The sequence below is a fragment of the Hemitrygon akajei genome, chromosome 7 (assembly GCF_048418815.1).
Source record: "Hemitrygon akajei chromosome 7, sHemAka1.3, whole genome shotgun sequence".
Taxonomy (NCBI): Eukaryota; Metazoa; Chordata; class Chondrichthyes; order Myliobatiformes; family Dasyatidae; genus Hemitrygon; species Hemitrygon akajei.
Genome location: NC_133130.1, coordinates 116,204,304 through 116,229,394, shown reverse-complemented (window position 1 = coordinate 116,229,394; position 25,091 = coordinate 116,204,304). Strand labels below are relative to the sequence as shown.

The window sequence follows — 25,091 nt, the reverse complement described above, 5'->3', positions numbered from 1 at the left end:
TTACACAACACCCAATCCAGAATAACCTTTCTTTCTGTGGGCTCAACCACAAGCTGCTCTAAAAAGCCATTCATAGGCATTCTACAAATTCTCTCTTGGGATCCAGCACCAATCTGATTTTCCCAATCTACTTGCATATTGAAATTCCCCATGACTGTCATAACATTGCTTTCTCACATTCCTTTTCTATCTCATGATGCAATTTGTATCGCACAACCTGGCTACTTTTCAGAGGTCTGTATATAACTCCAATCAGGGTATTTTTACCCTTGCAACTTCTTAACTCCACTCACAAGAATGCAACATCTTCTGATCCTGTCACCTCTTCCTAACGTATTTTGTCACATTTCTTTTAAAAAAGCAACAGAGTCACCCCACTTCCTCTGCCTATCAGCCTGACATCTCCATACAATGTTTATTTGTGGATATTATGATTTTCTTTCAGCCACAAATTGAAAATGCCCAAACCTGCCAAACACTAATTGTGCTGCAAGATCATTGATCTTACTCTGTATAATACATACATTCAATACAGCACCTTCAGTCCCGTATTCATTACCCTATTTGATTTTGCCCTCATGTTACCTTTTAACTCATCCCACTGACTGCAATCCTGCTCTATCATCTGTATGTCCTTCCTCTCGGACTCACTACACAGTGCATCTACTTGAATACCAACTGCCCATCTTCAGGTCTATCACTGGTTCCCATCGCTCTGTCAAATTAGTTTAAACCCTCCTGAACAGCTCAAATAAACCTGCCTGCAAGGATACTGTTTCCCCTTGGGTTCAAGTGTAACCCATCATCTTTGTACAGGTCATACTTTCCTCAGAAGAGATCCCAATGATCCAGAAATCTAAAATCTTCCCCCAATTCCTCAGCTAAGCATTCATCTGCCAAATCATCTTATTCTCACCTTCAGTTAACAATCCAGAGATTACTACCCTGGAAGTCCTGCTTTTCAGTTTTCTGCCTATATTGTCCCTTCAGGACCTCCACCCTTTTTCTATCCGTGTTATCGGTGCCAGTGTGTACCAAGACTTATGGCTGCTCACCCTTTTCCTTTAGAATGCTGTGGACCCTATCCACGATGTCCCTGACACTGGCACCTGGGAGGCAACATACCATCAAGGTGTCTTCATCATGTCCACAGAATCTTGGCTCCTCAAACTATGGAACTCCCTATCATTACTACAATCCTCTTTTCCCTCCTTCCCTTCAGAGCCACAGCGCCAGAGACCAGTAACTTAACATCTCTCTAGCTCCTATCACCGACCAGAACTGAGCACAGTGCTCCAAGTGGGGTCTGACCAGGGTCCTATATAGCTGCAACATTACCTCTCTGCTCTTAAACTCAATCCCACGATTGATGAAGGCCAATGCACCGTCTGCCTTGCCTTCTTAACCACAGAGTCAACCTGCATAGCAGCTTTGAGTGTCCTATGGACTCTGACCCCAAGATCCCTCTGATCCTGTAGTTATCAGGGAGACTAAGTCTCCTAGAGTTCCCACATCTCACACAAAGAACATGCCACTAACCCTGGACCCGTTCTCATGACACCAGCTATGTACTAATATACAGAGAAAAATAAACTTACTAGAAATTTAATTAGAGCCTCTGCCTGTTCCCACCAAAGCCTGCCTGACCACTAACACTAGCCTGGTCCCACAACAGCCACTCTGCTTACACCTCGCTTCTTTTTATTGGTTCAAATAAAACTCACTACCAATGACATTTGTCCTTTTCAAATGGCTCACCCCCTGCCAAGATGCTGCTCTCACTTGCTAATTCAAAGAATGTACACTCCATGATGCCATCATCCCCTCAATTAACAATACAGAACCCTGAAGAATGAACACAAACTGATATTTCTTCAAATACTTCAAATAGTTAACAGATAACTTGCTTTCTTTAATATTAATGAAAACAATGTTTTAAATGCAAACCACTGAAGGATTTAAAACAAAGGTTTGATGAAAATCTTTAGCGATTAATTTAGTTGATATTTTACTTTTAACTGCAATATTATAAACAAGTGTCTAATAAAGCAAGTATCACTAATAGGCAACTTACTCTTGCTTTATTTTCTTTCACATCTGCCCAGTATTTGTGGAATTTCACTATGTTCAGGTGCTCCAACTGAATGAGATTGTCAAAGACAGCTTTAACCTTATCCTGAAAAGAAAGGATACTCTTAGCAGAAATGATCAACATAAATTTGATGTCTTGAATTTACACTGATATAAAAATAACTTGACCAAATTCTTAAAGGGTGCTGTCAAGAAACCACTAAAACATAAAACTTGTTACAAAGAAATACTTATAATCACAACATCAACTATCATGATTTTATAATAACCAAAGCAAAGTTAAACAAATGTTGTTTTTAACTGATTGCATCAAAATAATTTAAAACTTTATTTTCACCTCTTGTAATTTGAAGTTTTTTCGTTCTGAGAACTGGACTTCATTCCACACAACTTCCACTCCCTCTTCAGTGTCCATTGCCAAATATGCACTGTCAATTCCAGGAACATTCCGCTGATTCACCTACAATAGTTTCAGAATGATTTCAGTAAATCATCATTTAATACAAGGAACTTAAAAGTACTAGCTTGGCTTAGTTATCAAAATGTTGCCCTTAAAGCCCATTCTGGACTGCAGAACTCCTGTATATCATCTAGGCTAGTCACTGATGTGGGTCCATGTTTGAAAGAACTGGTTTTGAAGATGAGACTTCGAACCAAATAAATGCTTGTGGGAGTTGATTAATTTGACTACAAAAGTTTGGTGTAACTTTCCACAAACTGAAAATTGAGACATTCAGTATATGGCAAACCTTTCAAATATATTTCAGCAATCTGATGCTTGCTATCTTCTTTCCCCATTTCTGCCAAGTAAAACAACAAAACAGAAAGCAATGATGTAATGAATTGATCTGTGTGAACAGTATGCAAGACAAGTTTTTCACTGTACCTCAGTACATCTGTGAAAAATAAATTAACTTGCCATTTGGATGCATCATAAATGGTGAAAACTCACTGACATACCTATCAATTCACAAGGTGTCTGTATATTTGACCATTATGGTACCAGTTAACCATTTGATGATTATGGACTATTTATCTTGCTTATGTAGGAAAGGCAAGTGTATGACAAATCTGAATCCAAAGAATAGATACTGCAAATATACACCACTGTATATTAGATTAACACATGGTTCACTATGTTCCTTTAATATAATCGGACCAACTGAGAAAGGATAGTTCCAAGGCTAACATACTGAGAGTAGCATGAGATACCAACAGATTTATTATATGTAATGAATGAAATTTTTTACAAGAAAAAAAAACAATTTTCAATGTTTTGCTTTCATGATTCTTGCATGTTGCATTATCCGTGCCTGTACACTTTGATATTATGCCTGATTTGGTTGTACTTTGCCCTCTCTTTTCAATAATTGTCTTTGCCTTTGACCGAAAGTACACCCAGGAACAAATGAAAACATTTTCAACTCTGAGATCACGTAATTTAAATCACTAACTGGACAAATTTATACCAGGGTTAATTGGGAACACAGATCATATTGTTTTGCTGGGAACACCCTTCCATAAAGTGATGTTATTTTCCCCAATTAACATGCTACTTCATGAAAATCTAGTTGTCAACATGTAGAATGCCTTTGTATGCATATAAAATGGATTTTCCAGACCATCTTCCCTTTTTACTCTACCTTTTGTCCATTTACTAACCGGCATTTACATTTTGGCATATCTTCTAAAGGCACTCCACTGTCAATCTAATGACTTTTAATTATCCAGAATAATTATTTCCATTATTTCAGTATTTCCAAAAATCAGTTCTCTTTTTTCTAATTTTGGACTATGTTTCAAATTTTAGGTAGAAAACTACCGTAGATGTCGGATTATAAGCCGCTACTTTTTTCCCACATTTTGAACAGCTTTGAACTCTGCGGCCTTTACTACGGTGCGGCTAATACATGATTTTTTTTCATGCCGCCAAAAACATTTTGCCTCGTAACAGTAGACCAATAAAATTGATGAGTAGTTCACAGAGGTCCAATGAAATTGTACGATAAATCAAGCGCACTTTCACGATTAAATTATTGTAAATCAGTCATTTGTACTCACCCTCATCAACATGGAAAACACTCGAAGAAAAGCATTGTGCTGCCTTTATGGCAGTTATTTAGTTTATAATATTTTCGCTTAGTAATTCATTTGTTAGTATTTTCTAAGTTAGAAGTGTTTTAACTATATTTGTTTTCTGTACTACATCGCGGGATGCTATGACGTCACACCCGGTTTCGCCGCGTCTTGTGGGAAAAATGCCGTTTGCGATAAACGGGAAGGAGGGGGGGAGCGCATTACGCGAGCGGCATTAGATCTGAGCGAACGCTGCTTTTAAGTTAAAGGCGATCAATAACTTTTCCTGGTAGGCTGCAGTATATATATTTTTTACCAGTCGTTAGGAGATATTGGAATGTTGTTCAGTAAAAAAGTATACGCAATGTATATTTAAAAGTAGCCGCGTTACAGGCACGGTTCGAAAAAAAGCATTTGCAATATGTATTTGTTTATGTTACCATATGGATTTAATTAAAAGTTAAAAAATCCTCACGTGTAATATCTTTCTGTGTAAATATCTCATATTACAACGTGGGACACCTGCGGCCGAAAATCCGGTGCGGCCTGTACAAGTACAAAATTGATTTTATTTCTAAAATTAGAGCCAGCGGCTTTTAATCAGGTGCGCTCTGTAGTGCGAAATCTACGGTAGTTGCTTTAAACTTCTATTGATTGATCACCTTCTCATTACTGCCATCAAGGAGAACCATAAAATATCAGAGCAGAATTAAGCCACAAGTGTGCTCCACCATTCGATCATGTCTGATTTATTATCCCTCGCAGCCCATTGTCCTGCCTTCTCTCCATAACCTTTGATCCCCAAGAACCTATCGACCTCCATTTTAAATATACCAAATGATTTGGCCTCCACAGCTGCCTGTGGCAATGGATTCCACAGATTCACTACCCTCTAGCTGAAGAAATTCCTCCTCATCTCTGTTCGAAAGAAACATCCTTCTATTCTGAGGCCAAGCTCTCACACCATTGAAGCATTCTCTCCATGCCCACTCTATCTAGGTCTTTCAATATTTGATTGGTTTCAATGAGATACCCCTCATTCTTCTAAATTCTGGTGAGTATACTTTAGAGATACAGCATGGAACAGGCCTGTAGGAGCCATGTATCCATTTTCTGTCTGTCTATATTTTGTGTTGCACGTTTATTATAGGGAGTTTGCCAAGTAGGTTGGGGCGCAGAAGTGAAGAGGATAGCTACGAATTCATGATTTGTTTTTCTGTTGGTCTTTAGTCTGGTTAGAGCAGAGCAAGTAGGGGGAATAATTTTTTTTGTTGACATTTAAGAACACTTAGTTACATTTAACGCTAATGTTAAAATATGCTAAGATCACTAATGTTCAAATATGTTTGAATACACTTAGACTGTTTATTTCATTATATCGTTAGCTTTAGTTTCATTAAATTTTTTGTTGCTACAACAGTTCATTTTTGCGGGTTTCTTAACAAAGGATTGAATGCACTTTCTTCGACTTAGAACTTCATTATTTGTGGAGCATGTCATACCCTGATACCATGTCAACACCCGGGGGGGGGGGGGGGGGGTGCCACTGTGGTTAATCTGAGTAGTTTTGGTTTGTTTTAGTGTCCACTACAAGACTGTACTACCCAGCAACCCATCTATTTAAAATGAGCCTAATCACAGGACAATTTACAATGACCAATGAACCTATCTTTGATTTGTTGCAGGAAATCGGAGCACCTGGAGAAAACCCACACAATCATGGGAAGAATGTACAAACTACTCACAGACGACACTGGAATTGAACTCCGAACGCTCTGAGCTGTAATAGCATTGGGCCTTTCATTCCCAGGATAATTCTCATTAATCTCCTCTGGACCATCTTCGTTACTAGCACATCCTTTCAGACCAACACTGCTCACAATACTCCAAATGTGGTCTGACCAACTTTAAGCATCAACATTAAATTATTGCTATTGCACTCTAATCTTCTGGAAATGAATGTCAACATTGAAGTTGTCTTCCTTACCTCCAACTCAACCCACAAGTTAATCTTCAGGAAATTCTGCATGAGGACCAAGTCCCTTTGCACTTTTGATTTCTGAATTTACTCCGTTCAGAAAATAGGCTATGTCTTTATTCATTCGACAAAACACTATATCCCACCTGCCACATCTCAGCCCATTCCCCCAATCTGGCCAAGTCCTTCGACAGACTCCCTGCTTCTGCAACACTACTTGCCCTTCCATCTAACTTTGTATCCTCTGCAAATTTGGCCATAAAGCAATCAATTCCATCAAATCAACTGACAAATAACATGAAAAGCAGCCCAACACCGACCCCTGCGGAACGCCACTAGTCACTGGCAGCCAACCAGAAAAGGCCCCCCTTTATTCCCACTCCTTGCCCCTGCCAGTCAGCCAATTATCTGTCCATGCTTGATATCTTTACCATAATGCCATGGGCTCTCATCTTGTTAAACAGCCTCATATGCAGCATCTTGTCAAAGGCCTTCTGAAATGCAGGTAAACAACATCCATTGGCATTGGTACAAGAGCCTGAAGATACACACTCAACATTTCAGGAAAAGCTTATTTTCCTCCTACATCAGAGTTCTGAATGAATCATGAACACTACACTCACTATTTTTCTCTATGTGCACAATTTTTATACATTCTTTATTGAAACTTACAGCAATTTATATATTGTACTGTACTGCTGCGGCAAAACAAGAAATTTCACAACATAGATCAGTGATAATAAGCCTGATTCTGATACTGCTGCTGGTATTCAAATTTTGGTTTATGAATATCTGCCATGTGGAGGAGTTGAGCATTTACACTTCATTACTAGTCACTTGCAAAAGGAAATGCCAAACACTTGACAGACTGACCTCCCAGCAACGGCTCCATCCTACACTTACTAAACACACAGTTGTGTAATTGCTTGTAACATTGAGGATACCTCATTGTAACCATTTATTACAATCATGCTCAACTAATCAAATAAAACTCTTACAAGCAACCAAAGTTTAAGAAATACTCATCAAATCCTCAGCTAAATAAACAAATAATTTTACAATTTTGTAAAACTTTTTTTTAAATTGCAAGCCTGTCCCGATCGTTCACCCCTGACAGCTGTGTTCTCCTCTTGTTTAATAACTTTAAGCTTTTTGCAACCAAGAATATTTATATCTTGGCCTTCAATATAGTTAATAATTTGGCTTTCACAGCTCTCTAGAGCAGGGAATTCAGAAGAGCAGCAACTTACAAAATTGAGCAACTGATTTACATCTTAAAACCCATCTTAGTTCTTGATTTCATCCCATCCAAATCCATCAAGAATCAAAAGGGGAATGTCTCTTTCTACCATCAGCCAACATTGTGTATTTTTGTCTCCCCAAAACTATGCAAAACAAGTTTGCCTCAATGCATAGATATGATATAATGAGTTACTTTAACCCTCTAGTGCTAAAGTTAAGACATACTCTCAGTGAAACATGTTCTATTATTACAAAGGGAACAATGTAGCAGCTCACTATAACACCTAGTGCTGTTAGGACAGCACCTTATTCATGAGTCCATGAACCACAGCCCCAGAGTAAAGGTATACACTCAGTAACCACTTTATTTGGTACCTCCTGGTGATGTTTGTGGTCTTCTGCTGTAGCCCATTCACTTCAAGGTTCAACTTGTTGTACATTCAGAGATGCTCTTCTGCACACCACTGTTTTAACACGTTACTTGAGTTATTGTTGCTGTCCTGTCAGCTTGAACCAGTCTGGCCATTCTCCTCTGACCGCTTTCATCAACAAAAAGTTTTTGCCCACAGAACTCTCACTCACTGGATGTTTTCCATTTCTTACACATCCTCTGTAAACTGGACAATGTTGTGCATGAAATTCCAAGGAGATCAGCAGTTTCTGAGATATTCGAACAGCTTTTTTTGGCACCAATCATTCTACAGTCAAAGTCACTTAGATCACATTTCTTCCCCATTCTGATGTTTGGTCTGAACAACAACTGAACCTCTTCACCATGCCTGCATGCCTTTATGCATTGAGTTGCTGCCACATGATTGGCTGATTAGATACTTGCATTAATGAGCAGGTATATCTAATAAAATGGCCACAGTATATTGGAATTAAAATGGTTGGCCACCAGGGAATCCTGCTTGTTGCAAATGGAGCAAAGGTGCTCAACAAAGCAGTCCCCCGTGGGGTCTCACTGACGTAGACAAGGCCGCACCAGGAGCATTCGATATAGTAGATGACCCCAACAGACTCGCAGTTGAAGTGTTATCTCATGTGGGGGCTGAACAAATGTGAGGGAGGAGGTGAATGGGCAGGTTAACTGCCAGGAGGGATGAACAGACAAGGAAATCACAGGGAGCAAACCTTGCGGAAAGCAGATAGTGGGGAAGTGGTAAAGATGTGTTTGGTGGTAAGATCCTGTTGAAGATGGTGAACTTGCAGAGAATATTTATTCTCTCATTTGATCTACTGTGGGATACCATGAATATCAGGATTTTAATACCTATATCCAATTGCTACCAAGTAATATTAATTTGCCTTAATAAATCATCATAATCTGGACGGTTAAACTAAAACAAATGTATGTAAAACGGTGTAAATATAAAACAGATATGGTTCTTTGGTTCTACAGCCTTTTCTCCCAGCATTCTCAGCTAAGACAAAGACTAAATTTAAAAGTGCTCTGACAAGTATGTGTTGCCTAGCAACAGATAAGGAAGTTTTCTAAAGACATTGGGCAGCTGCAGGAAAGAGTTTTACAGAGCATGTGGGAACAAGAACATGAAGACAGACTGGTAAAGTCATTTAAGCCCAGAGGAAGAAAACAGCCAGAATAATTGAAAGGTTAATCACACAGCAATATGGGAAGAAAACAATTCTGTCCAAGGCCTCATTTCTCTAAAGTGGTGACCAGGCAAGATATATTCACAGAATTCATGATACACTGGCAGTTTGTATGCTCTCTTCCAGCAAGGAACATAGGTAATAGGCCTGAAATCTGCTCCAATGTTGCTACAGAAAATGCTGGAAATAGAATGTCAAGCTGTGTGTCAGGGAACAGAAACAAAAATGTTGACTGACAGGCTGAATATTTCCATGATTTTCAGTCTTTGCTTTTGGGTCTGAAGTTTAGCTTTATTTTCACTGACTTAAACACCCGTTTGTATATTTATGCACCAAACATTCTTTATCATTAATCACCAGCCACCACAACAATTTACCTTTACTCATATTATATCTAACTTGACAAAAAGATAAAGATACACAACTATTACAACTTCCGTTAGAATATGCCAGAGCACAAAAGCATGCCCAAGGATCACCAAGATGTCATTAACACTTATCAGCAAGGAAAGCAGTTGGCAAAGGCACCTGTAATTGAGTCGAACCAAACTTACACCTGTTTAAACACAAATATGCTCACCATGCTTGCTGACCCACTGGTTTATGTTTATATCACTGCCAGTAAGGCTGGATTCCACTAAATCTTCCCATTCTTACCAAAAGACAGAAAATTAAGCCCATGTCCTACCTCAATGTAATGGCTATGTCATGCACAAGCAACATCCTCTCATCAAAATAACATTCATAACCCGAGATGTCTGGACTTCAATGGAGAGCCCCCCCCCCCCCCCGCCAACCAATAAAAAGACCCGAATAGTGCTGAACAACTGTAGCCCAGGAAATCAGATGCTTTTTTGTAACTACCATTTGTAATAAGACTAACATGTGATAGCTTGAAGAATAGGGAAAAGCAGAATGATATTTCTTACTGTCAAGAATGGACATGACCTGCTCTGCAGTGAATATCTCATGAACTACATCTGAGGACACCAATGCAAAATACCTAGATTCTGGTGAAACCAAGGACACCATCTATAATCTTACAAATAAACCAAGTTCACAATGATGGAAATTAATCCTCCAGGACTCCAGCCATAGAATAGAAATAAAAATAGCCATGAATGGGGAAAAATTATTTTGATAAAATAGACATTATAGCCACAATGTTTCATCAGAGATACACAAAGCTGTATGATATGCAGCTAGAATAGGGTACTGCCCAAGCAAGGAGATCACAACATGACCATATCATCCATGGCATGGAACAGAAATATATCTACTCAGCCTGGCTCTTAAACAATAACAAAAACAAACATTGCAAGGTATATAAACCTGTCTAAATCATGTAAATTACTCCAGAGGTTATCCCTATCCAGCACTATTTTACAGCCTTGATAGTTATGGAAGTATTTATGTTGAATCCGATTTGCCAACTGAAAGGTGGAATATTTAGTGAAACTGGAAACCATAAGAGTACAGAAGTTCAGCATCACACATGGGACACCCTTCCTCAAAAATGGGCAAGTGATCAAACAAAGCCTGTTTCAAGACAAAGTGGAGAAAGTTAGGTATTTTCATGGAACAGCAGAGGAACAGGCCCTTTAACGCACAATGTTCATTTCAACCAAGCCAATTTTAACTATCCCATCCACCTGCATATTGCCTATATCCTCCATTCCCTGCCCATTCATGAGCCTGTCTGAGCTTCCACATCCTCCTGTAAGATGACAAACAGAATTGCTAGAAATATTCCAAATGCATTTAACAGTTTTATAGAGCTGCAATATAGCTTCCCAACATTTATACTCATCATCCCAAATGATGAAAAGCAAGCATTCACATACCTTCATTATCCCATGGAAGCAGTGGACTTGCACCCCAAGACTCCTATGTATCAATGCTCCCAAACTTCAACACCTCACACTTTTGGGGATTAAACTGAGGAATTGAGGTTATATAATAAAAAAAAATAATTTTGAACCTATGTAACCTCTGGCTAAAAGAATAATATGGACTGAACAGGAATTTTTGAGCTAAAGTAAGCTCTGTCTTTGGCAGTTAGCAAAAAAAATGGCTTATACCAGTTCTCTATTTGCAGAGACATTGAGAATTTGATAAATTGTACATGGTGTACCCTCGTTTGAGTGGTGGGGGGGGGGGGAGAAGGAGGACTCACCGATAAGGACAGGAATGAATATCCATCTGTAATTAAGTCAGGGCCTAGCAAAGGGAATAACTGATAAGGACTGGACAGCACATCCATCTGTAATTAAACCTTGATTTTGCGGACTCTCTTACCTGTAACTAAGTTTTGCACCAACAGACTTGGTGGGCGTATCAGTTCTAATGACATCTTGCAACAGTAATGTATAGGACTTACTATATATAAATATATAGCTGTAACCAGAGAGGAGTCCACTTGTCAGATGATGGCAGTACTTAGGTGCCTTCCCTTTGACAACTGGGTCTCAAACTCCTGCAGGAGGGTGTGCAATAAACTGTTGTAACTATAAGAAGCTGGTCTCCCAAGTTTTATTCAGATTCAACTTTAACAAAACTCCATCTGCATTTCCCTGCCCATACTGGTTTCTATCATGCTGAATCCTTTGACAGCTTTCCTCACTCCTTTGACAGCTTTCCTCACTATCCACAACTCTGCTAATTTTCATGTTGTTTGTAAACTTAATATGCCTAAACTTCATTTCTATCATAGGATGCACAAAATTGGCAAAATAATATTACTTTATATAAAAAACTGAAGAATTGATACAGCTACTCAAATAGTAGCTAGAGGACAAAAGACAGCCAACTCATCTTATGAATTGTTAGAATAAAATGCAATCCCCTTCCTGAGTGATAAATAAAAACAGCAAATATCAATTCTATTATGTACTAATAAAACATCACCAAACAGAAAACAAGTTCTTTTATTCACTGAGATACCATGCCCTTCCAGCCCTTCGAACTAACCCATTTATCCCTAGCTTAATCATGGGGCAATTTACCATGACCAATTAACCTACCATCCGGTACATCCTTGGACTATGGGAGGAAACTGAGGCATCCAAAGGAAACCTGCACAGACACTAGAACATACAAACTCCTTACAGACAGCAGCAGGAATTGAACCCAGGTCACTGGTACTGTAAAGGTTGTGCTAACCACTAGGCTAAGTTTGCTTATTTCATCTCATTTTGTAAAGCGAATCAAGATAGATCTTTGACTGGATAAAGCCAAATCAAGGGTACATTTAGGCATCTGAATCACAAGTGTTATACAACCAGACCAGACAATCAAATTCCAAAAAAGGAATGTAAACCCTTAGACCAGAATGCATAGGATTTAATTTTGAAATTATTTATAGCATTGCCAGGAAAGAACACAAAGTCAAAATTACATACTGAACATGGTCCTATTCATAAAAATCAGAAACAAGAACAAGTCACTCAGCTACTCCAGCTTACATATTCGATCTCTGTAGTCAAGAACTCAAGGCATTTTGATGTTAGATCATTTTACTGCAGATTATAGCGTCTATATCAAGTCTGCTCATTGAACCAAGGCCATCAAATCTAAAAGATAAATATTTCTAAACAGTGACCATACAAAAAAATTACAATGTTAAATTATAATTTAACATTAAATATAACATGTAAATTCCACTGACTGCATCAACACAAAGAATGCATAAACTTGTGTTTAATCAATACACTATTCAGAACAAATTTAATTTATCTGACGAAACATCCTGAAACTAAAATGTGCATTACAGCAAATCAAATTTTTGCAATACTCCAAACATGCAACCCATTAAGATAGCTGTTATCCTGAGACGACATCATTCAATCTTTTTAAGCTGTTCACCATAATTACCCTGCTCATTAGCTCTGAATGTCAATAACTACAAGTTTGAGGCAAAGCAACACAAATCCAACAAATATGATGATCAACCAATATCACTAAACTTCCCCTCTAAATTAAAAAAGGATCAAGAGATTCATAAAAATTTAAGTTCAGTCAAAATATTTGGTGTGCTGCAATAAAAATCAATTAATACACACCAGTGCAGATTAGATGAGAAAAATTGAAACATTATCTTTATACTTCCTGCTTATAACTTTAACATTAAACACTAAAAGCACAAATGACAAACAGATTTAGTGTCATTCCTAGTTGCAAGAGAAACTATAAATGAAATTCACTGAGCAATAATTACTAGTCTATAAATGTCCTTGCACATGATGGAAAAAGTCCCCAAACCGAACTGCTATCAAATGACACTTGCTGGAATTAGAAGAGATGCCAATTTTGGCCAAGTGAAGGGTCAACATGACTGCAAAGGCTGTGCATGAACTCGTCCAACTACATTCAATATCAAGCCTGATGAATGACTACACAGCCCACATTGGAATATCAGCATGTATTAGTGAAACAGACAAATTTGACTGGAAAACCTCAGAATAAAAAAAATTACAGAATGACAGTATTCAATGATCAATAGCAGGGAACTGAGCTCAAGACCTATTTTAAAATCAAATCCAATCTGTTACAATTTATTTAGTTCATGTTTATTTTTAATAATAAGCTACCATTTATAGAAAATAAAATGGAAGACCCACATTTGACCACCATTTCCACAAAAATCAATCTAGTTAGTCCATATACCAGGCTATTTCCAAAGACGTAAATACTCCCTTTCCAAGTACTCATTTCATCCTGCTTTGTTCAAAGTTCTAAGCAGCATGGTAGTGTAGTGGTTAGCTCAAAGCTTTACAGTACAAATGACCCAGATTCAATTCCTGCCACTGCCCGTAAGGAGTATGTACATTCTCCCTGTAACCACGTGTTTCCTCTGGTTTCCTCCCACACTTCAAAGACAATGTTTGGTAGGTTAATTGGTCATTGTAAATTGTCCTGTGACTAGGCTCAGACGAAATCAGGTGATTGCTGGGCTGCATGATTCGAAGGGCCAGAAGGGCCTATTCCATGCTGTATTTCAATAAATTTATTATCGAAGTATGTGTATGTTATCATATACTACCTTGATATTCATTTTCTTGCAAGCATGACAGGAAAATAAAGAAATGTAACAGAATTTAATTAGACGAAAACTGTTAATAGGGAGCAGGAAACAGAGTAATTTTAAATGTTTGTCACACAGCCTGTGTGTTGGAAGAAACAAAAGACTTAAGTGAAGTGAACTCTGTTCATTCCAAGACCACTTTTTGAGATCCACAATGGCAGCAGGGTACAGAATCAAAGACTGAAGCATGTCAGGCACCTTGTAACACTAATGCTTATTAAGAGAAGGTGATGTGCAACTTAATTATACCTTAAGACATGGAGTAGAAATAGGCCATTTGGCCCATCGAGTCAGCTCTGCCATTCAACCATGGCTGATCCTTTTATCCCCTCATTCCCACTCCCCGTAACCTTTAATGCCATGTCCAATCAAGAATCTATCAAGCACTGCCTTAAATACCCCCAATCTGGCCTCCACAGCTGCCTGTGGTAATAAGTAGCACAAATTCACCACCCTCTAGCTAAAGAAATTTCTCCGCATCTGTTTTAAATGGACACCCATCTATCCTGAGGTTGTACCCTCTTGTCCTAGACTCCCTCACCACAGGAAACATTCTTTCCACATCTACTCTGTCTAGGCCTTTCAACATTCAAAAGGTTTCAATGAGATTCGCACCCCCTCCCCACCATCCTTCTAAATTCCAGCAAGTACAGACCCACAGCTAATCAAACGTTCCTGGTATGACAACCCTTTCATTCCCGGAATCATCCTTGCAAACCTCCTCTGAAACCTCCCCAATGCCAGCACATTTTTTTCCCCTAAGATGAGGGGCCCAGAACTGTTCATAATACTGAAGGTGAGGCCTCACCAGTGCCTTATAAAATCACAGCATCACATCCTTGCTTGTGCATTCTAGACCTCTTAAAATGAATGCTAACATTGCAGTAATAACTTGTAGTAATAACTGCACTCACTTCTCTTCCCTCACTCCCTTCAAACTCCGACATACTGCTGGTGCCGTCCACATTGAAGACTGATGCAAAATGCTCATTTAGCTCATCTGCCATCTCCTTGTCCCCAGTATTATTTCTCCGGCCTCATTTTCTAGCGATCCTATATCCACTTCCATTCCTTTTTTTTACATATTTGAAAAAGTTTTCACTATCCATTTTGATATTGTTTGTTAGCATGCTTTCATATTTCATCTTTTTCCTCCTAATGATTCTTTTAGTTGATCTCTGTATGGTTTTAAAAGCTTTCCAATCTTGTCTTCCCATTAATGTTTGCTTTGTTGAATGCCCTCTTTTTTGCTTTCACATTAGATTTGACATCTCGTCAGCCACAGTTGTACTATTTTGCTGTTTGAGTATTTAATTATTTTTAGAATACATCTATCCTGCACCTTCCTCATTTTTCCCAGAAACTCACACCATTGCTGCTCTGCTGTCATCCTGCCAGCATCTCCTTCCAATTTACCTTAGCTAACTCCTCTCTCATACCACTGTAATTTCCTTTACTCCATTGAAATACTACTACATAAGACTTTATTGTCTCCCTATCAAAGTTAAAGTTGAACTCAATCATATTGTAATCACAGTCTCTTAAGGGTTCTTTTACCTTAAGCTCCCTAATCACCTCTGGTTCATTACCTAACACCCAATCCAGCACAACTAATCCCCTACGAGGCTCAATGACAAACTGCTTTAAAAAGCCAGCTCGTAAGCATTCAACAAACTCGCTCTCTTGGTTACATTGATTGTTTAGGGGCATGGCAGGGGCAAAGAATACAAGAGTCAGGAAGTCATGATGCAGTTATACAAGTTTGGTTAAATTGCATGTAGGAGTTATGCATCTGTTTTCTGCCTGCATTATATTCTGTGTTGCACATTTATCATGGTCACCAGACACGTGGTTGGGGGCGTGGTAAAAGCGAAGGGTTTAGTTATGTATTTGTGCTTTGTTCTCCGCTGTTTAAAACTGGGGATCAATGGGTATCATATCTTTTGTTGACTGCTTAACTTCACTTAAGTCTGCTTAAGTCCATTTAATATCACTAGTTTTAGTTTCATAAATTTCATCACTTCAAGATCATGTTTTACATGGTGCTAATAAATCATATACTTTCTTCAACTGTTTGAAAATTGGATTGGACCCACCTGGTTGGCAGCAGCACACTGGATTGTTTGAGTTGCTGCAACACCGCACTTTGCAGTATTGCATGAAGTTGTCACCCCATTGTAGGAAAATTTGGAGGCTTTGGAGAAGGTGCAGAAGATGCTGTCTAGATTTGGAGGTATCAGATATGAGAGGTTGTACAAACTTCAATGGTTTTCTCAAGTGTAAAAGGTGGAGGAAAGAACTGATAGGAATTGAAAGGCCTAGATAGCATCTACACCCAGAATATTTCCCGAAGTAGAAATGCCAAATACGAGATGGCATAGATTTGCAGTGAGAAGGAGAAAGTTTAAAGGGAACGTGCAGGCAAATGTTTTTTGAATATGTAGGGATGTATTGATATAAATTATGTGTAGGTAGAAAGAATTCTTTTAATTTGGCAGCACAAATATCATTGGCCAAAAGGTCTGTTCAATGTCATGTTTAGAAAATTTGTAAATCTTGTAAACTGACAAGAGATTCCCTGCCAATCACGCCTCCAGATGCAAAGTTTTGATTCAGACTTTTGATATAATCAGTCCAAAACCACATTCAGCTTGGGTGATTTAAGCAACAATCATATCTGGTAAGCCACTATATAAAAAAGCCTTAAAATGCAAACAAGCCAGTACAATATTCTCTCCCTTAAAATGAAAATATACCCTGGATATGAAAAAACATTAATTCACCTTCTACTTTAACAAAGATCTGCATGGGAGGCTGGTCAAGAAGTTTCGATCAAGCTGAAGTAGTAAATTGGCTTTGTGGGAGAAAGTAGAGAGAGGATGTAGATGGTTATCTCTCTTATTGAAGGCCTGTAACTAGTGATGTGCCACAGGGATCGATTGTTTGACAACTATATCAATGATCTGGGTTATAATGTGGTAAACCAGATAAGAAAATTTGCTGATTACACCAAGTTTTGGGATGTAGTGGACACGAGGAAGACTATCAAAGTTTGCAGCAGGATCTGGACCAGCTGAAAAAATTGGTTAAAAATGGAATTTAATATAGACATGTGTGGCCTTGAACTTTGGGAGGACAAATCAGTATAGAACTTACACAGTGAATGGTGGGCACTGCAGTAGAACAGAGATCCATAATTTCTTGAAAGAGAAATCTAAGGTAAATAGGGTCGTAAAGAGAGCTTTTGGCACATTGGCCTTCATAAATCAAAGAACTGAGTACTCAGGATGTCATGGTACAGTACAAAATATTGGTGCGGCTTAATTTGGAGCTCTCTGTGCAGTTTTGATCATCTACCTTCAGGAAAGATGTAAATAAGGTTGAAAGAGTGCAGAGAAAATTTGCAAGGAAGTTGTCAGCACTTGAAGACCTGAATTATAGGGCAAGGTTGAATTGGTTAGGACTTTATTCCCTGGAGCATAGGAGAATGAGAAGAGATTTGATGAAGGTATACAAAATTAGTGAACAGAAACGGTTAAGGTAAGCAGGCTTATTCCACTGAGGTTAGGTAAAACTAAGGTGAAATGTTTACAGGAAACACGAAGGGAGAGAGAGAGAGGAATGAGTTGTCAGCAGAAGTGGCGGATGCAGATTGATTACCCAATATTACTTGTACTGGAGTACTACTGCCAGTTATGTTGCTCACAAACTTTAAGCTCTCAAACCTTTCCTATCGCAAAGGAAAAAGGAAAAGCAACATCTTGCTTGGAGATTTAGGCCCAAGATGTTTCTCGTGTCTTTTCTAAGTTCCCTGGTTCCCATGCAGGAATCAATGAATGTGGGCACATTTTGCAACCACAGCCAGATCCTAGTTTTAATTTGCCCTCATCCTCTGATGGATCAGTTCTTGTCAGACTTCTACAACTTGGTAGAAATAGCTGGAAAACATTGATGTGCACAACAAACAAATCTTTGCTCAGAGAAAAGATTGGAAAGGAAAACAGATTGCAACCACTCTCTTGCTAATTCTAATCCTGCTGTTTGTGTATTCGTTTTACAGCAAGCATTAAATGTAAAACAAAGGACTTGAAGGAAGTGGGAAAATATTGTTGTATCCCAATTCAGATACCGAGTTTGACAAACTTACTCATCAATTTCTCACCACATTGTTAACTTCTGGTCCTATTGCTAGAATTCCATTGCAAATCATCTTTCCTCTGTCACTCATGCTCTCAGCAATATCATTTTCACTCATTCAAAAAAAAATTAAACCTTAAACTCTTCTCGGGCTTCAAGTCAGGTACAAATATCAATTATTACCAACCTTTCGATGAACAACTCTGCCAATTTCTTCAGGGATGATGCCTGGGCATGTCTAGTCCAATGACATTTATACCTCTGTACTTCCTGATTGACTAGTCATCATCCAGTCGGGTATCCACTCTCCCACCTAGTTTACAATTGAATTTCAGTTCTTATTTAGAGTGAGACCTATGGAAGAACTGGAATTCAATTGTAAACAAGGTGGGCAAGCGGAAACCTGATTGGATGAGGACTAAGCAATCAGGAGGAATGGAATACATGGGTATAGATACCAGCAGACTAGGCATGCCCTGAAATCATCTGTACCCGGCTTGATTCCCTAGAAGTGTTTAATTATCATATACACCTGGAAAGCACAAGATCCTTTTTCAATTTGAACCTTGTCAATTTTACAACCTTCCAATGTTATTAAATTGTGGCCACCTTTCCCACAACTCCATGAAATTCCTGTACTGATTCCATCCACCAGCTTACAGGGGTGCTTCACAATTGAGGCAAGGCAAATGTTGCAGGTCAAGTCCCACCCCAGAAAATTGAGCTGAAATGGAGACTGCCACTAAGTACTGCATAAATACTGCCTTTTACATAAGTTGTGAAATCAAGCCACCATCCACATAAACATGGCAAACAGCACCATTTAAAAAAAGCTGGGAGTTAACCTAGCCTATTTATTCATCAAAAACCACTATTAACAAATTGGATCTCATCAAGTATCATTTTATTTATGCGAAATCACAAATGGCATCTTTTGTTCTTAACCCATCTCAGGATTGCAAAGTCAATGGTATTAACTTTCTCCCTCCCCTCACTTTTAAATCTGCTCATCTTTTTTTCTCCTGTCCTGCTGAAGGGTCTCGGCCCAAAATGTCAGCTACTGTTTTCATAGATGTTGCCTGGCCTGCTGAGTGACTTCAGAACGCGTGTCACTCAACGACAAACCAGATTATCTCCATCTGCCGCACACCATAAAAGCATACATCACTTTCCTTATTCTTCGCATTTGATGAAACATGCAATAGTCAAGAAAGAGACGTTCAAATTTTACCTCATACTCCTGGACTATGCCTTTGCTTGCACATCAGCTTATTTACCACAATATGAGCATGAAAAATATTCTGGGTAACTTCCCAGCTACTGTATCAGCTTGTTAACATTATATATATTCCATCAAATACTGCCTACTTTAAGAAAAAAAATTCCTCTGTGCTTTTTCCAGAGGAGCCTCTGCCAAACCTCCATGCCCTTATCAGCTCTTTGGTCATCTGTCATCTGTCACTGTAACCTTTGATTCCTGTATACTGAGCTGCCCAAAGGAGTTTTCTGATTGCAAGAATTGATGTCAGCAACTTATAAAATTCTTCTTCCAATATACAAATTCATTCAGAGCCTGCTCCATGCTCCCTTCAAACATCCCCCTTCTCACTCTTAACCTGTCAAAGCTTGTAAATCCTTCACTTTCTATGACACACATCTTTCAAATGCTTCTAATTAAAGACTTTTACCATTTGATAATCAGTAATAAGTGGTTATTTCTCTTATGTTTAATATCGCCCAGAACATTACCCAAATTGTCATGGACTGAAGGGCCTGTTTCTGTACTGAAGTACTCTATGTCTTCCTTTATGGTTGAATGGGCCTTAGCTTCAAGATTTCGTCTAAACCTTTCTCGTTTTGCAATACAGTTATTGAAGCTGTGTTTCGAAGTTTTTAGACCACCTATTTTCAAAACCATGGCTTGGTTGGTAATAAGTGGTCCTGAATGCGAATTCGCTGAGCACTAAACCTATGATTTAGTGAGGAATACAACATTCATTTCTGTGCTCAGCAGACAAAAGTGAGGAATAGAACAGCGAAGACAGCCAATTCTCCAGATAACACAAGACTTTCGACAACAGGCAAGTGATAAAGAGACCATGATTGTAATAAAGAAATTATGGTTCAGAAACTAAGTTTGGGTATAATTACAAATGCATAATTCAGCATGAGAAAGCACGAAGCCTCAGATACAGAAATCTGAAACAGCACTAAGACCAATTTTCTCATTCCTCTACAGATGCAGCTGAATAGTTGCGTCTTCCCAGCATCTTCTCCTTTTAATTTTTAACTCAGCAACAAGTTGGTTGTGACAGTGTTGTCATTTGGTCATGTACAAAACGATCGTGAATCTTAGCCAATAAAATAAGCAGGATTTGGAGAGTTCCTTCTGCAGAAATTCCCGAAACCTTAAAACTATTGAGGGATCTAACGATTCCTTTTGTAAAAAGCAAAGCCTGCTTTTTTCTTCGGACTAATTAACACTGTTACTGTTAACAAAATTCACACTGTTCCATGTTTGCCAACTTGAACTTGTAAGCAGTCAGTGTAACAACTCAAGTGTTCTGCACCTGTCCCCTATATCCAGAGGTGTTTCCTGTCAACAAAACCAAGTCACAAAATGGATCACAATCTCAAACAAATTTAGCTATAATATGCCAAACTTTCTGATTGGTATTTTTCCCTAATGAGAACACATGGTTTAAAAAAAACAGTAGTATTGAGATAGGGATGATACCAGAACATAATCTCAATCAGTACAAAAATAAAACTTGGGGTTCCTTAATTTTGAAACGGGGGGGAGGGGAGAAGGGCAGAGGAAAGAAGAAAGCAGAAGCAACAACAGCTCCATTCTGACAGCAGGCAACAGGATCCGATGAAGTAGTTCCAGGGACATTTAATAGAACATATTTACATGAAATGCTGTTGCAGGAGAGCAGCATCCAACATCAGATCATGCTCTGGGTTCAACAGTTACTACCTCCCAACCACCAGGCTCTTGAACAAAAGGGTTCAACGCTCTGATTGATCTTTCATTGATCCTGCTATAATTATTATTCTTACCGAGTCGTGCAGCCTCTGTTGAGGAGGAGTTACACACTCGTTAACTTGTCAAACTTGAATGGAATATAGAAGGCTCCCTGAGGAAAAGGGAAGTAGTTTAAAGGGGAGCCTGCATTGCGCGATAGTTTCTACTTCCTTTACGAGCCTCACCTCCTCTCGTCGTTTCTGCCAGCGGCCGCACGGGCTCTCCTCCAGAATCTCACTCTCGTCTTCACTCTCCTCCTCCTCCTCGTCGTCCACTTCGGCCGCGGTGTTCATGGCCTCGGCTGCCTTGTCCGCGGCCGCAGCCGCCGCCGCCACCGCCTTTTCCCCTTCCGACATCACCTCAGCGTCTGCCGAGCTCGCCGCCCCGACACCCGTCCGAATGGAGCCCGGCGGCGGCGGCCTTGCTTGTCTCGGACACCGGCACCGGGGGTGTGGTGATCGACTTGAAACAAAAAAATCTCGCTGACTGCTATTTACCAGCTACCTCGACGCATTAGCAAACTCCACCGACGGGGTAGTTGACGGCGCTCCCAGTCTTCTTCAGACGCGGGGAGCCGTTCTCCTCAACGAGCTAATGGCGACCGCAACATCGACTCCATTCGTTCAGACGTTCAAACGGCTCGACCCACTTCCCTCGGGCGTCTGACGTCACCCTGACTGACATCTGACCAGGCCAATCGGTATCCGTCAAAGTGAGAATCGCAGTGAACGGTAGAGGGGGTGGGGTTAAACGGATGGGCCGGTGGACCATGACGTCATAGACAGCGCGCTCTTCCTTCCCCAACGGTTATGTCACGCGCAAGGGCAGTGCGGCCAATGACGCAACTAGGTGGAGGGGGGGGGGGAATAAAGCGTCCATTTCTCTCCCCGCAGTGGTCAAATTGACACGATGCTATTCCGCATGACGTCATTTAAAAGTTACTGGCCAACTCCAGAATGATTGATAGGCACATTACCCAATCACCATCGCTTCGTTTTTTTTCCTCTCAGCTCTGGACCAGTAGTTCTCAACTTGGGCTATCTGCCCCACCCCGGAATTTATGCCAGATTTGGAAAGGGCCCCAAATTAAAAACAAGTAATTGAGGCCACAGGAGTTTCTCACTAGGTCATAAGTTTACTGTTTTAATGAAATATTTCTAACATATATAAATTAAAAAGAAACGAATATATGTAAACACGAAAAATTCTGCAGATGCTGGAAATTCAAAGCAATACACACAAGATGTTGGAGGAAGTCAGCCAGTCAGGCAGCATCTGTGGAAAGGAATAAGCAGTCTATGTTTAGGACCAAGACCCTTCATCGGGACTGGAAAGAAAGTGAGTAAACGCCAGAATAAAGAAGGTGGCGGGAGGGGAAGGGGGCTAGCTAGAAGGTGATAGGTGAAGCTGGGTGAGTGGAAAATTTTCTAGATGATGCAAATTAGGTGGCAAAACAGCTGTGTGTGTGAGGGGTATGGCATATCAATCGTTATATATTAGTGCTTGACCACTCACTAATCACCGTTCACACCCCGGAGGTGCCCTGTTGAGTCCCCCTCCACATCCACCCCCAACTCAGACAGACAGACATACTTTATTGATCCCGAGGGAATTTGGGTTTTGTTACAGTCGCACCAACCAAGAATAGTGTTGAAATATAGCAATATAAAACAATAAATAATTAAATAATAATAAGTAAATTATTCCAAGTGGAAATAAGTCCAGGCCCAGCCTATTGGCTCAGGGTGTCTGACACTCCGAGGGAGTTGTAAAGTTTGATGGCCACAGGCAGGAATGACTTCCTATGATGCTCAGTGTTGCATCTCGGTGGAATGAGTCTCTGGCTGAATGTACTCCTGTGCCTAACCTGTACATTATGGAGTACTGCAAACACAAGGTGCACTGCAGATGCTGTGGTCAAATCAAGACGTACAAAAAGCTGGATGAACTCAGCAGGTCGGGCAGCATCCGTTGAAAGAAGCAGTCAACGTTTCGGGTCGAAACCCTTTGTCAGGACTAAAGAAGGAGGGGGCAGGGGTCCTATAAAGAAGGTGGGGGGAGGGTGGAAAACCAATCAGAGGAAAGATTAAGTGGTGGGGGAGAGGAAGCAGGGAGGGGATGGGCAGGAGAGGTGAAGAAGGAATCTAAGGGGAAAACACTATGGGTAATAGAAGAAGGCAGAGTCATGAGAGGTGATAGGCAGCTGGAAGAGGATATGGAGTAGAGGTGAGATGGGGAAGGGAGAGGGAGGGAATTACCAGAAGTTGGAGAATTCGATGTTCATACCAAAGGGCTGAAGACTACCCCGACGGTATATGAGATGTTGTCCTCCAACCAAAGTTTGGCCTCATCATGGCAGAAGAAGAGGCCATGTATGGACATATCCGAATGGGAATGAGAGGGAGAGTTGAAGTGAGTGGCAACCGGGAGATCCTGTCTGTTGTGTGCTCGATGAAGCAATCCCCCAATCTGCGTCGGGTCTCGCTGATGTAGAGGAGGCCGCACCGGGAGCACCGGATGCAATAGATTACCCCAACAGACTCACAAGTGAAGTGTTGCCTCACCTGGAAGGACTGTTTGGGGCCCTGAACGGTGGTAAGAGAGGAGGTGTAGGGACAGGTGTAGCACTTACGCTTGCAGGGATAAGTGCCAGGTGGGAGATCTGTGGGGAGGGATGTGTGGACCAGGCAGTCACGGAGGGAATGATCCCTGCGAAAAGCAGAGGGGGTAGAGAGGGAAAGATGTCCTTACTGGTGGGGTCCTGTTGAAGGTGGCGGAAGTTGCGGAGGATAATATGCTGGATCCGGAGGCTGGTGGGGTGATAGGTGATGACAAGGGGGACACGGTCCCTGTTGTGGTGACGGGAGGATGGGGTGAGGGTCGAAGTGCGGGAATTGGAGGAGATGCGGGTGAGGGCATCATTGATGACGGCAGAAGGGAAACCACGATTCTTAAAAAAAGAGGACATTTGGGATGTCCTGGAACGGAAAGCCTCATCCTTGGAGCAGATGCAGCGGAGACGGAGGAACTGGGAATAGGGAATAGAATTTTTGCATTTGGCAGGATGGGAAGAGGTATAATCAAGGTAGTTATGGGAGTCAGTGGGTTTATAGAAGATGTCAGTGGACAGTCTATCTCCAGAGATGGAGACCGAGAGATCGAGAAAGGGGAGAGAAGTGTCCGAGATGGACCGAGTGAATTTGAGGGCTGGGTGAAAGTTAGAGGGAAAGTCGATGAAATTGATGAGCTCAGCATGGGTGCAGGAAGCAGCACCAATGTAGTCGTCAATGTAGTGAAGGAAAAGTTGAGGAGCAGTACCAGTATAGATTTGGAGCATAGACTGTTCCACATAACCCACGAAGAGGCAGGCATAGCTGGGGCCCATGCGAGTGCCCATAGCTACACCCTTGATCTGGAGAAAGTGGGAAGAGCCGAAAGAGAAGTTATTAAGTGTGAGTACCAGTTCCGCCAACCGGAGGAGTGTGGTGGTGTTGGGGAAGTGGCGAGGTCTATTGTCCAGAAAGTAGCGGAGGGCTTTGAGGCCTTTTTGATGGGGAATTGAAGTGTTTAAGCATTGGACATCCATTGTGAAAATGAAGCAGTCGGGACCAGGGAACTGGAAGTTATTGAAGAGGTGGAGGGCATGGGATATACCCCGGATGTAGGTAGGGAGGGACTGAACTATGGGTGACAAAATGGAGTCCAGGTGGGCAGATACAAGTTCAGTGGGGCAGGAGCAGGCTGAAACTATAGGCCTACCAGGACAGTCAGGCTTATGGATCTTGGGGAGGAGGTAAAAGCAAGCAGTGCGGGGTGCGGGAATTATGAGTTTGTTGGCTGAG

General features: G+C 40.5%; 1 protein-coding gene across 4 annotated transcripts in view; it reads right to left on the bottom strand.

Annotated features, from left to right (window-relative positions):
- LOC140730857 (nuclear receptor-binding protein-like) overlaps positions 1 to 21,925 on the bottom strand; it is a 94,966-nt gene extending 73,041 nt beyond the window's left edge. For 3 of the 4 annotated variants that reach the window (XM_073051817.1, XM_073051818.1, XM_073051819.1), the window contains exons 1-3: positions 21,435 to 21,925; positions 2,429 to 2,551; positions 2,075 to 2,176 (exon numbers count right to left, since the gene is read on the bottom strand). In XM_073051817.1, the coding sequence (XP_072907918.1) occupies positions 2,075 to 2,176; positions 2,429 to 2,551; positions 21,435 to 21,605 (396 nt within the window). In that variant the 5' untranslated portion in view covers positions 21,606 to 21,925. The remainder of the gene's footprint in view (positions 1 to 2,074; positions 2,177 to 2,428; positions 2,552 to 21,434) is intronic. The other variant, XM_073051820.1, reaches the window with a different exon arrangement.
- Between the last annotated feature and the right edge of the window lie 3,166 nt (positions 21,926 to 25,091).